The following is a 13,104-nucleotide window of genomic DNA, read 5'->3' as shown; positions in this document are numbered from 1 at the left end:
TTATGCTCATTATCGCACACCATGGGCACCAAGTATATTTTTGGGATAGAGACCCCAAGTATTCCAGGGGAAATGCTTTTAACTATCATTCGTACTATGCATTTGACTAAGTGCCTTTGCTAAGACAGCTGAAACCATTGGCTGATTATTAAAGTGAAGTGTAAGAGTGAATACTTGTGAGTTACTGTGTTGAATAGTATATCTCCTCAAGGTTACCCACAGAACCAGAGGTAGCAGTTGTGCCTCTGAGGACTCAACCTTCTAGTTTAACTACAAATTTGGAGGAGTAGCCTGGGAGTAGAAAGGCTATAATTATGTAAGGGGGACTTCGGTTTTCCTGATTGGTGAGAGCCTCTCACGTGATATCACGCTGGTCCCAGATCCAACTATGCTTTTTCATTCCAGCCATTTTCCATCCTGCACCTACAAATATACCCTCCTCCTATTCTCTTTCCATCTCTTGATTTGGGAAATGCAATCACACTATCATTGGTTTCAGATTACTATATTCCATTAACTGCCCTACATTCTATTAACCATTCCAAAACATCATTGTCTAGACATCAACCCATTATATGTTGTCTCCCCCTACTGAAATGTAAGCACCTTATGGGCAGGCACAGAATCCTGCTTTTGTTTCTGTACCCCTATGATTATTAGCATAATGGCTGGCACACAGTAAACACTTAATAAATACCTTTTCATTTATTCACTTATTATCTGAACTAGATAACCTTTTGAGTAGCTAGGTGGTAAAGTGGATAGAGTGCCAGGCCTGGAATCAGGAAGAGCTAAGTTCAAATCTGGTCTCAGACACTTCCCAGGTGTGTGACCCTAGGCAAGTCACTTAATCCTGTTTGCCTCACTCTCCTTATCTATAAAATGAACTGAAAAATGAAATGGCAAACCACTCCAGTAACTTTGCTAAGAAGACCCCAAATGGAGTCACAAGGAGTTGGACAGGACTGAAATGAACAAACAACAAAAAAAGATAACCTCTAAGATCCTATCAGTAATATATAAATTACCTGGTATAAAGAAAAATAATTAAATTGACTGACATACAATAAACCTTACAACTTTTTCCATCTTAAAAAACTTTTTCCTTGCAATATGTCCTTTGCTTGTTTGACAGAATTTGGCACCAAGTTCATAAGACTGACACATACTGCATAGTCATATTGTGAAATCACGCCTTTATTATATGTTAAACATATCTTTGATGAACAGTCCACTTTTTTTCAAGTATAGCATCCCAGCAGAGTTTAAAGCAGGTAAGTTCCTAAGCCACAGAAGCATGTTGATCTTAATTTCTTAGATATGCTTCTTAATCTTTGTACTGCATGATACAAGATTATGTTGCAATATTCTATCTCAATTTGGCTATTTCTATAATTCTGCTTCTAAGTAAAACAATATATTTATCAGAACTCATCATTCCCTTAAATGGGACAAGACTTTCAGGCCTACAGAATGAAGAAGTTCCCAAACACTTTTCAGCATGAAGTTTTACAGTCTGAAGATGTCCAGATGTTATAGGCTCAGAGAGACTTTTCCTGAAAATGGTCTAGGAAGAGTCTGAATGAAAGTGAAATAAAAATTGCATTTTTCTAATCTTCAGCACTTTAGTCTTTAGACTATCTTGACTATAAAAATATTTTTTATTCATAGCATTTTTTCTTCTTAGTAGTTTTTTTTAATTGGTCTTGTTGTCGTCGTTCCAATAACAACAAGCCTACAATGCACCAGAGGAGAAATGGTAACAACTTCTCCAGCTGCCATGCATGTCTGAAGAATTTTGTTTTCTGAGGACTAATTAGGCTGTTTTGTAACAACTGTTTGTCAGTTCTTGATGGTTTTTTTTCCCATTTTCAACCACACATTCCATCGCACTTCAGTATGACTAATTCTGTTTTATTGTAGACTTGAAGCATGTGACTTTCCCACACCAATAATCACTGCAATATCTCTAATAGTTACTGAAGTATGCTCTCTGAGAGGCACAACTTTTGTATATTTTCCTTGGAAACATGTCATTCTTAAAACCACAGAATTAAAAACAAAAGAAAAGAAAAATGAAGCACATGTACATGGCACAAAACCCAGCATTCAGCTGATAGAGCTCCATTCTGTTTCAAAGTAAAATGTTCTGAGTCAGTGTGATGTCAGCAAAGAACACAAGACCACTGCTGTCACAAAATGAGACCATGCCAAAATAATGTCTTGTCTCAAGAAATTCACACATTATGTACACATCTATGATACTCTAAGAGTATGAAAATGATACCAATCCAGGTATTTTTATGGCTTCCTAAATACAGCAAGATCAACCTAAAAAATCTGGTTTCAGCAAATCCAATTTTGCAAAACCAGAAATTCCATCTGTAGGAATTTAGTAGACTGAATTAGATAGATTTACTTTATTGCTAATTGTTCCATTTTTAAAAAAAGAAAATATAAAATTCGTAAGAAGGAAGGGAGCTTGGGACAGCTAGGTGACGCAGTGGATAGAACGCCGGCCCTAGAGTCAGGAGGACCTCAGTTCAAATCCAGTCTCAGACCAGACACTTGACGCTTACTAGCTGCTGTCTGACCCTGGGCAAGTCACTTAACCCCACCTGCCTCACCCAAAAAAAAAAGGAAGACAGCTTAACAGTATCAGATTACAAGCAGTACCACTAAGTAGTAACAATCAAAACTATTTGGTACTATGCAAAAACTAGAAAAGTCTACCAGTGGAACAGATTATACAACATATATAAGGAAACTAACATAATAATACAGTGTTCAATATACTTAAAAGATCCCAACTACTTGGGTAAAGACTAACAAAAAATACTAGGAAAATAAAAAATCAACTGTCTGAAAGAAATTAGGCTTAAAGATTTCACACTATATGCCACACTAAACTTCATGACAAAAATATTAAAAAATCACATTATGAAGCAAATCAAAGGAGCAAGGAAGAAAATATTTTTCAAACCTATGGACAGAATTCATGTCCAGAGAAGGGATAGAAAGGACCACAAAAGCAAGACAGGCAGTACTGAATATATAAAACTGTGAAATTTTGCACTAACAAAAGTAATGCAGTTAAATTAGAAAGGAAGGAGACAATTGGGAAGAAATTTTTTCAGCAAATTTCTCTGATATCCAAAATATATAAGGAACTGAATTAAAATAGCTGATAATAACAGCCTTCTCCAAGGGATAAAATCAAATAATTTGAACAGGCAGTTATAGGCTATCACCTATAAGAAAAAAATACTAATAATTAGAGAAATGTAAATTTAGCACCCATGCATATGATTTGATCCATCAATACTACTACTATGCCTATACTATAGAGATATTGAAGAATGAAAAGGACTCATGTGGAAAAAAATATTTATAGTATCATTTTTTTATTATAGAAAAGAATTGGAAACAGAGTAGTATGTCCATCAATTAAACAAATTATGGTAGATGAATGAAATGGAACATTACTGCAGGACAAAAAAATGACAAAAAAGATAGATTCAGATAAACCTGAGAAGAACTTACAGAGAAGGAATTTGTATAAAATCATGCAAAGTTGCTCCCCCAGCGAACTATTTAACTCGGGAGGTAAGAGAAAAAATGTTAATTGAAAATAAAATTTAATTTTTAAAAATATAGGCATTATTGACTCTATGAGAGTTACCAGACATAAACTAGTACCCACACTTATATTATATATGTATGTGGAATCTATAATGGCAAAAAGCCATCTAGACTATAATTTAAATTGTTACTATTGTCATTTCAGTTTTTTGACAAAATTTCAACTGGTACAGGAACTTGGGACTAGTATAAATGATCAACTTTGGCAGCTAGGTGGCAAGGTAAAGAGCATAAAGTATAGGCCTGGAGTCAGAAGATGAGTTCAAATCTGGCTTCAGACCCTTACTAGTTATGTGACCCTAATCAAATTTTCTCTATTTTAAAATGGGAATAATAATAATAGCACTTACCTTGTAGGGTTGTTCAAATGAGATAATATTTGTAAAACACTTAGCACAGTTCCTAGCTCACAGTAGGTATTATGTAAATGCTTACTCTCTTCCCTTTACCAAAGTACACGCTAACTGAAATCTGAACATAATCTCTGGCATAGGCCTTGGCAAGCCCTAACAAATCAGTCTGTATATCTGCTGTCTGATAATAAGATTAGCTAAATTTGCACCAGAATGTTGGTTACCAGCTATTAATTATTTTGGCAATAGCAACTCGTGAAGCTGTATACTAAATCATGACAATGATTATGGTGATGATACTGAGATTAATATAGAAGTTTACAAAGCACTTCATATATATCATCTCATTTGATGAGCCTTATGAAGTAGGTGCTCTTATACACATTTTGTGGATGAGGAATCTAAAGTAAGTGACTTGCTCAAAATCACAACTAATAAGCATGTGAAGTCAGATGCGAATGCAGATCTTCTTGACTATTAAATCTAAAGCTCTCTTCACTAAACCATGATACTTCACCATTTTGCAGACATAATAAGCAGAATGACACAAATGAAAAGAGATTTTTTCCAAGTATTTGATGTATATGTAATTGTACATTAAAAAATATATGTCTAAAAGAAACCATACAAAAAATGGTCCAAACTTACATCATTTGGAGATTGAAAAATCACTACAAAATTTTAAAAAATTGGTTTTGGGGACTAGACTAACTAGAAATACTTATTTATCAAAATGAAAACATAAAAAAAATTTTTAACTCACCTGAACAGCACAACCAAGTAAGAGTAACAGTAGCTTTTTAATTTCTTCTGTACCTTGTTCTAAAATAGAAAAAAAATGTTATGAGACACAGTAAAGCATTTTCACATTTTAAACCGGATTTACTTCTAGATAATTTCCAGATCCAGATTATAATTCGCATATTGAGGGAAATTTCCAGACTTCTATTGCCTTTCCTCTGTCCTATGCAACATACTCCCTTTAAAAGATCTTTTGTGAACTTTAAATAAAGGCATTAAAGGACAATCTAAGGCAAAGAAATGCTGAGGGGATCCTAGGATTTCTAGATGAAAGAATCTAAGAAGTCATTTATTCCAACCCCTTTGTTTATTGATGGTGAGCTGACCCAAAGAAACTGTGAACTGATCCTACTATTCCAGAGAGTAATTTGGAACTATGCCCAAAGGGCTAAAAAAAAAAACTGCAATTAGCTAAATTAGCTATACCACTACTATACCCAAAGAGATCAAAGAAAAGGGAAAAGGACTTATATGTTCAAAAATAATTATATCAACTCTCTTTGTGGTAGCAAAGAATTGGAAGTTGAGGGGATGCCCACCAATTGGGAAGTGGCTGAACAAGTTGTGGTATGTGATTGTGACATGATACTATTGTGATATAAGAAAAGACTAGGAGAATAATTTCAGAAAAACCTGGGCAAGACTTACATGAACTGATGCAAAGTGAAAAAGGAGGACATTGCACACAGTAACAACAATATTGTAGCAAGGATCAACAATGAAAGACTTAGCTACTCTGATCAATACAAGACAATTCTAAAGGATTCATAATAAAAAATGCTATCCACCTCCAGAGAAAACTAATGAACTCTGAATGCAGTTTGAAGTATCTTGTTTACTTTTTAAATTTTTCTTGTCTTTTTATGCAACATGGCTAATATGGAAATATGTTTTGCATGACTTCACATGTCTAATGGGTATGACATTGCTTGCCTTCTCAATGGATAGGGAAGGGACTAGAGCGACAGAGGGAATTTGGAACTCAAAATTTTCAAAATGAATGTTGAAAATAAATTTTTAAAAGATTGTGCCTTTTTCATTAGTTCTGTAGTTACATGATGCTTATTAATTGAATGCTGATTTAAGAACAATAACACACTTATGAGAACAGAGCTGAGGTAGAGTGGAGTCAGATTTCCAGAAGATTCATCTAGAATGGAGCCATGAATATGGTCAAGGGAAAAAAAGATCTCTCAGTAACAAACAGCTCTCCCTAGTCCTTCCTTAGCATTTTGCTCTCTAGGAAAGGAATCATCACACTCAGGCAATCACTAGGCATCTGTGTTTAAATTGCAGATCACAGCAGAAGAACCTACTGATAGTGAGAAATGAGAGGCTAAGAGCAAATGAAGAAGACAGCAGCATACAACAGCATAGTATAGTAACTTAAAACCATTTGAAGATTGTCTGCCTTAACATTACGGGCTAAAGAAAGATGCAGATTTGCATCAATAATGATTCAATTAAATTCGACAAGTATTTATTAAACACATACTATGTGTACAGTATTGTCTTAAAACAATGGCCATGTGAAGATGGGAAAAAAAAAACAACCCTACCCTCAAGAAACTTGCATTCTACTAGTAGGAATATTTAAGTATGACATAAGTTAAGACTGTAAGAAAAGCAAAGAAGAAATGTGAACAAAATATCTCAGGAATATTTGAGAGGGAAAAGATCACTTTCATGGGGAAAATGTTGGTCAGAGGGAATAATTAACAAACTTTCGTTTATCTTAAATCTATTCTCCTTTCTCACTCTATCGTGGGCTTTTCATTGTTACTAGGCTTTCCTCAAAATCCTTTCCAGTACTGGTCACACTTTTCTATCACGTTGGTTGTACCAGGGCAATAATCCTTAGTCTTATTGCCACTTCGAGATTCTCTTTAATATCACTCAGAAACTTCTCCTTTGAAGTTTTCTCTACCCAAATGTATCACTCATGCAAATCATAATGGTTGTTACCTACCACCCCCATTGTCATGGTCATGGAGGAGATGGAATCTGTGCAGAGACTTTAAAGAATTAATCAGTTGTCTTCCCCCATTATCTCCACCTTCACCTGTCTCATTAGAAGAGTGGCCCTTTTCCTTGCCAAAGACAACATCCCTTCACATGCCTTATTGATCTCTATCTCATCTTTTTCATCTCATCCTGCCTTCTTCAACAGACTGACTTCCCTCTCTAATCTTCCATATCTGTCTTCTTTAAAGATCAAAGTCAGAATACAAGGATAAATTAAATGCAGAACAGTATTTTAATTGTGAAGCTCTTTTTCCTTTCACGTTCCCTTTCAACGTTCAAAGTATTTTTAAAGTTTAAATTACATTTACTTTCATTCTGATTTTTGTACCTAATCCTATATGCAAAAATCAGCTCATTTGCAAACACACCACTCCTCCAAATTTCCCTATTTTTTTTTGAGGGCACCACTGTCATTCCACTCACCAAGATTCACAAACTCAGACTCATTCTTATCCTTTTCCCCTCTCACAAGCTTCATATAATATTAAACAGTGTAAATTCTAATCAGTCAAATAGTTGATAGGCATTTATTAAGCACCTACCTTGTGCTAGGCACTGTGCTAAGTGCTGGGTTACAATGAAAGGCAAAAGACAGTCCCTGCTCACAAAGAGCCCACTCTCCAATGCATGCAAAGAACTATATACAAACAACTGATATACAGCATATGCTGGAAGTAATCAGCATTGGCATTAAGTGAGATTGAGAAATACTTCTTGCAAAAGGTAGTACGTTAGCTGGTATGTGAAGGAATCCAGGAAGTGGAAATAAGGAGGAAAGAGAGAATTCTAGGCATGAGGAGCAGTTAGGGAAAAGACAGCTTTCACTGTCGCTGGAATGAAAAGTACAGTTTGTGGTGGTGACAGAAAGGAGGGGAGGGAAGATTGTGAAGGGCTCTATACATCAAACAGAAGATTTTATATTTGATCCTGAAAGTGAGTGAGCCACTGGAATTTACTCAATAGGATTACCACACTTGTCCATTCTACCTCAACAATTTTCACATCTATCCCTTCTCTCCTGTCACAAAGTCATTATCCCTAGTTCAAGCCCTCAAAGCTGGACTGTTATGATAGCTTCTTAAATGGTCTACCTTCTTCAAGTCACTCTCCTTCCTCTTTCTTTTCAATATACCACACAGCTGCCTAATTAATATCCATTCAACACAGAACTCATTATAGGTCACTCCCTTACTGAAAAATCTTAAGGGGTCTCAATTGCCTCTAGGATGAATACTATTTCCTCTAGTTGGTATTTAAACACCGCCCCCCTCAAATGATTCCTACCTGCCTTTTGGTTCACATTGCCCCACTTCACACTCTACATTCTAGCAAAACTGGTCTACTAACTGTTCCCAGATTTCCACAAGACAACTCTCATCTCTAAGCCTTTTCATAAGCTGTCCTACAACCCCAGAATGCATTCCTCTCGATTTATTTCTATTAAAACCCTTAGCTTCTTCCATGGCTCAACTCAATTTAATGTAAGTTAATTCAAGAATTCATCATTTTAAAAATAAGCTTATCAATGCCTTGGGTATTTAAATCACATTTATTTCAACCCCTTGGCCTCACCAGATTAAACAAAGGAAAACAAGTGACAAAGAAAAACAGGCAAAATGACTGCATTTGACAATATATAATATTGTACTAGTATTGTCCCCTACCTTTTTTTCTTTTCTATGATGTCAATTTGATCTTTTATTTAGCTTCAAGGAAACATGCAATAACACTCAGCATAACAAGTAAACATATATTCTTAACACAGAATAATGCTACATACATACAATGTTACTTGAAAATGTATATAGATATAATTTTAAACATTTATTAAGCACTTAATATTGTAAGACACTGGGGATACAAAGACTTGGAAGAGTCCAAATTGCCTACCTTTCACATCAAACCTGTTTCTATCCATTGATACTATGTCTGCCTCTTCAATGGTTAATATACTCCCCTACCATTATGCTCTTCTCCACACCAGTGCTACTGAACCCCCAGATGCCAACAAACACCGTTCCTCTACCCCAACTATCTTCTTCTTCACTCTTATCTACTTTAACTGTACTCCCTCAACTTTCTTCTCTAGATCTACCCTCTCCTTCCAGTGTGCCCTCCAGAGCTCCTGCTCCATAATTAACAAACTTTCTTTTATCTTAAATCTATTCTCCTTTCTCACTCTATCTTGGGTCTTTCATTGTTACTAGGCTTCCCTCAGAATCCTTTCCAGTACTGGTCACACTTTTCTATCACATTGGTTGTACCAGGGCAATAATCCTTAGTCTCTATTGCCACTTCGAGATTTTCTCTTTAATATCACTCAGAAACTTCTCCTTTGAAGTTTTCTCTACCCAAATGTATCATTATGCAAATCACAACGGTTGTTACCTACCACCCCCAGAAATTCTACAAACTTCCTCCTTCTTCAATGAGTTCAGTGCCTGGCTGAGTACTTTTTATCCACCTCAATTCCTGCCCTATTAATTTGGCACTTCAACACACACATTAATGTTCCCTCAAATACCCTAACTTACCAGTTCTTCAATCCACTTAGTCCCTATGACCTTAGTCTTCTATCCCACTTTAGCTATACTTACATATAGTCATATTCTTGATATTGCAATCACCTCACAAATGTTCTACTTCTATAGTGAGAAATTCTGAAAAAAAATATCCTTTATCTGATAATAGATTATCATTCCATCTTTCCCTTGGCCTTCTAATGCCTAACCCTATTCTTTGTCCTTAGGGTGACTTGCAAACACTCTACCTGCAAGTTCTTTTCCAGGTATTGGCTATACTCTTCTCCTTTTCTAATATTAATCCCTTGGTAAACGAATTCAACTCTACCTTCTACCTTCAAATCCTTCACTCTATTATCTACTGCCAATTACACTTTGCCAAATCCCAACCCTGGTTTACTCTCTATGGGATCACAGAGACTCAAGCCTCAGGTACCTTCCCTTCTCTTAGCAGAAATGGCTACTTCTTGCACACAGCAGGCAGAATACATATAATGGTATAGAGTAGTTCTGGTTCTGTTTCTTTTAGCTTTTTCATTGTGTCTTTCCCTTAGCACAGGTAAGCAATCCTGAGCTACCATTCCTAGCCTTAGTGGCAGCCTTGTGAATGTGAGATGTCAGGAGCTCCTGGGTCTCTCAGTGGGGGCCAACTAGCAACAGAAGCAATTTTCTGCACTGGAAAAGACAGGAAGACAGGAAGAAGGAACTTAGTGTTGTTGCAATCAAGCAGAATCCTTTGGAGTTCCTTAGCCATACTGTGTGACAAGTTTATGATCTAGGCAGGATGACACTCTGGCCTATAGCACCAAACTGGCAATGGGAGTGTGAGGGTGAGGGTGGGTGTGTGTGTGTGTGTGTGTGTGTGTGTGTGTGTGTGTGTGTGTTTGTGTGTGTATGTGTGTGTGTGTTGAACATCCAAAGAGCCAAAGGGATATTGGGAAGTGGTGAATGTGCCTATCCTTTTCACATGGAAGAAGGGGGCAAGACTTGAGAGGCCTCTTAATAGGTCAAAGATAGGATATCCCTTCCATGGAAGTCTTGGGGAAGGGTAGGTCTTGGATGGTAGGTCAGATTACATTCAAGAGGATAATAACCTCGTAGTTAGCCTACTCCATACGACACTTACCCCTTGAAAATGACTGATGACTGTGCAGGAAGCATCACCATCTTTGCTGTAGCTCTGATATTTTTCATTTTCCCCTTGATCACAAAGCCAACTCTTTATATCAGGAGACTTACTATGAATTATAAAGGTAAAGAATTGCCTGCTACATAGGACAAACAATGTAGATTTAAGATTCACTTCTTAGAAGCAAATCCTGGAATTTTCTGGTCTTCATACTCCCAAATTCAGTCACTCATTTAGAAAGCCATTACACTGTTGTCCTTTATTTCTCCTATTTTTCTGGTTTAATTTTCTCCCTCTATTACTGCCTATGCTAGGTTTCCCAACAGTCTTAAGGTCATTCAAGTGGAAGAAAGTCCTCTGTAAGACCTCTAGGACCTTCACAACAAGGGGTAAAATATACTGGGAAGAATATTTACTTTTTATGTTTTATCCTTCTAACTATAAGAAATTAATGCAATGGTCCTGTTTATGGAATAAGGTAGTCAATATAACAAAGAGAAATCTTTTTGTTTCCTCATCTTTTTTGGTGGTGAGCAAGGGAAGCAGGAAACATAGGAAAGCATATATTCTATTTATTGTACCTAATATGACCTTAATATAATGACTTCTTGGCTTAAAATACATTTTATTCTATGTTGGTTTTATACAACTATTTTATGTTTTTATTGATACTTTTCAGTCTCCTAAAACTAACTCATGCAGGTAGCATAAGACAACACCCTTATAGTATATGGTTTTATGTACCATCATTAATGGGAAAAAAAACTACCTCATATTGTTTCAAAATCTAGACACCTTTAAAAATTAAAATAAGATAGAGTGATCCAAATTGAAATACACTATTAAAGATATTTTAAAAATCAAAACATTTGTTATAAAATATATAAATGCATATATCCAAAATATGTCTTTGATATCAAAATATAAAAAATAAAGTAAACAAAAGTTAAAAGTCAAAGTATAAATAATGTAGAACATACATATTTGAAAAGTGAACAAGATAAGGAAACAGAGATAATGTTTAGAGGGAAGAAGTTATACAAGAATACTAATGATTACTTTGATCTTCAGTGGGCAAAAGAAATGATCCTTAATAAGATATACAGGCAATGGGGTATAATAATCTATCCTGCCCTACAGGAAAATAGAAGGGGAAGGGGATAAGAGAAGGGGAGGAGTGACAGAAGGGAGGGCAGACTGGGTGAAGGGTTATTCAGAATGCACACCATCTTGGGATGGGGAGAAAATTTGGAATTCAAAATCTTATGGAAGTGAATGTTAAAAACTAAAAATAAATAAATAAATTTAAAAAAAAATAAGAGAAATGATCTTTAATAAGGCTTCCTCCTTTTTCACGCCCCACGACTATCACCAAAGCACAGGCTATCACTCTTCTTTCAAGGAACTGCTGTTGCTGTTGTTATTGTTCAATTAGTCTGACCTTGTAGACCATACTCTCCATGGAGTTTTCTTGGCAAAGATAGTGGAGTGGTTTGCCATTTCCTTCTCCAGCTCATTTTACAGATGAGGTTCTGAGGCAAACAAAGGTTAAAAAACTTGCCCAGGATCACACAGGCAGTAAGTATCTGAGGTCAGATTTAAACTCAAGTCTTCCTGACTCCAGGTTCAGCACTCCATCCACTGAGACATCTAGCTGCCTCAAAATATCAAAGTGAGTAATGGAATACCTGCCATTTCTGTACTTTTCTGGAGAAGGGGAAGAAGAAAGATAGGACTGCTTGAAACTTTTTATCTTCCAAGTCTTCAGATATGTATATTTCATCAGGCACATTCAGGGTAGTGTGGATGTGATGTAGTGGACAGCAAGCTGGCCTCAAAACCAGAAGACTTAGGGTTAAGTCCCACCTCTGACACACACTGGATGAGTGACCTATAACAAGTCTTTAATTTCTTGGTGCTCAAGAAAATTCTCTAACAAAATAAGTTGCAGAGAAGTGGCTTAGATAGAGGAAGTTTCCTCACCTGGGAATTCCTAAAACCAATGAAATCACAATGAAATCAATCCCTATCCCTATCTCAAAGACATCTGTTCAAATTTGAAAGTCTTGGGACAATATTTATCAGACATCATTATTCTTCTTTAAGGGATGGCTTGGGGACAATTTTTTTTACAAAGGGGAATGAAGAATAGAGGTTAAAGCCACAAGTCAAATACCACTGCTTTCGAGGATAATAATTTTATCCATTTATTAATTTGAGAAGTGGTTAGAAGAACAAATGAATCCAATAATCATCCACTTTCAAAGGAAACAAAGGAAATTAATAATTTTTCAAGTATCCAGAGATTAAAACTGATTATTTCATATTTAACAATGCTATTATCATTCCCACCACCTATGGCAACACTTGACATGGTACATAGCAGATATTTAATAAAATGTTTATTGATTCTCTTAAAGAAAATAATGAAAACTACATGAAGAACTTTCTCCTCACTGTTTTGCATAAAAGATTAAAACACAAGTCAAAACTTATGACTGAATAATATTTTAGAATCAAACAAAAAATTTGGAAGCAGCATCTCTCTTCAACAATAATTTGCAAGACATGTTCTACTGACCTATTCTGCTTTGGTTCCTGAATTTATAATGACAAATTAAGAAATCACAAC

The 13,104-nt window shown here is 35.8% G+C and overlaps 1 protein-coding gene across 10 annotated transcripts in view; it reads right to left on the bottom strand.

The window, feature by feature from the left end:
- Positions 1–13,104, bottom strand: part of CCDC88A (coiled-coil domain containing 88A) — a 172,798-nt gene that overhangs the window by 106,635 nt on the left and 53,059 nt on the right. For all 10 annotated transcript variants that reach the window (XM_027865057.1, XM_027865058.1, XM_027865060.1 and 7 more), the window contains exon 5: positions 4,759–4,817. In XM_027865057.1, coding sequence (XP_027720858.1) covers positions 4,759–4,817 — 59 coding nt within the window. The remainder of the gene's footprint in view (positions 1–4,758; positions 4,818–13,104) is intronic.

Source organism: Vombatus ursinus, unplaced genomic scaffold, assembly GCF_900497805.2.
Source record: "Vombatus ursinus unplaced genomic scaffold, bare-nosed wombat genome assembly UNPS02014778.1, whole genome shotgun sequence".
Classification (NCBI taxonomy): domain Eukaryota; kingdom Metazoa; phylum Chordata; class Mammalia; order Diprotodontia; family Vombatidae; genus Vombatus; species Vombatus ursinus.
Note: the sequence above shows the minus strand (reverse complement) of the source record. Positions and strands in the feature narration are given on the sequence as shown.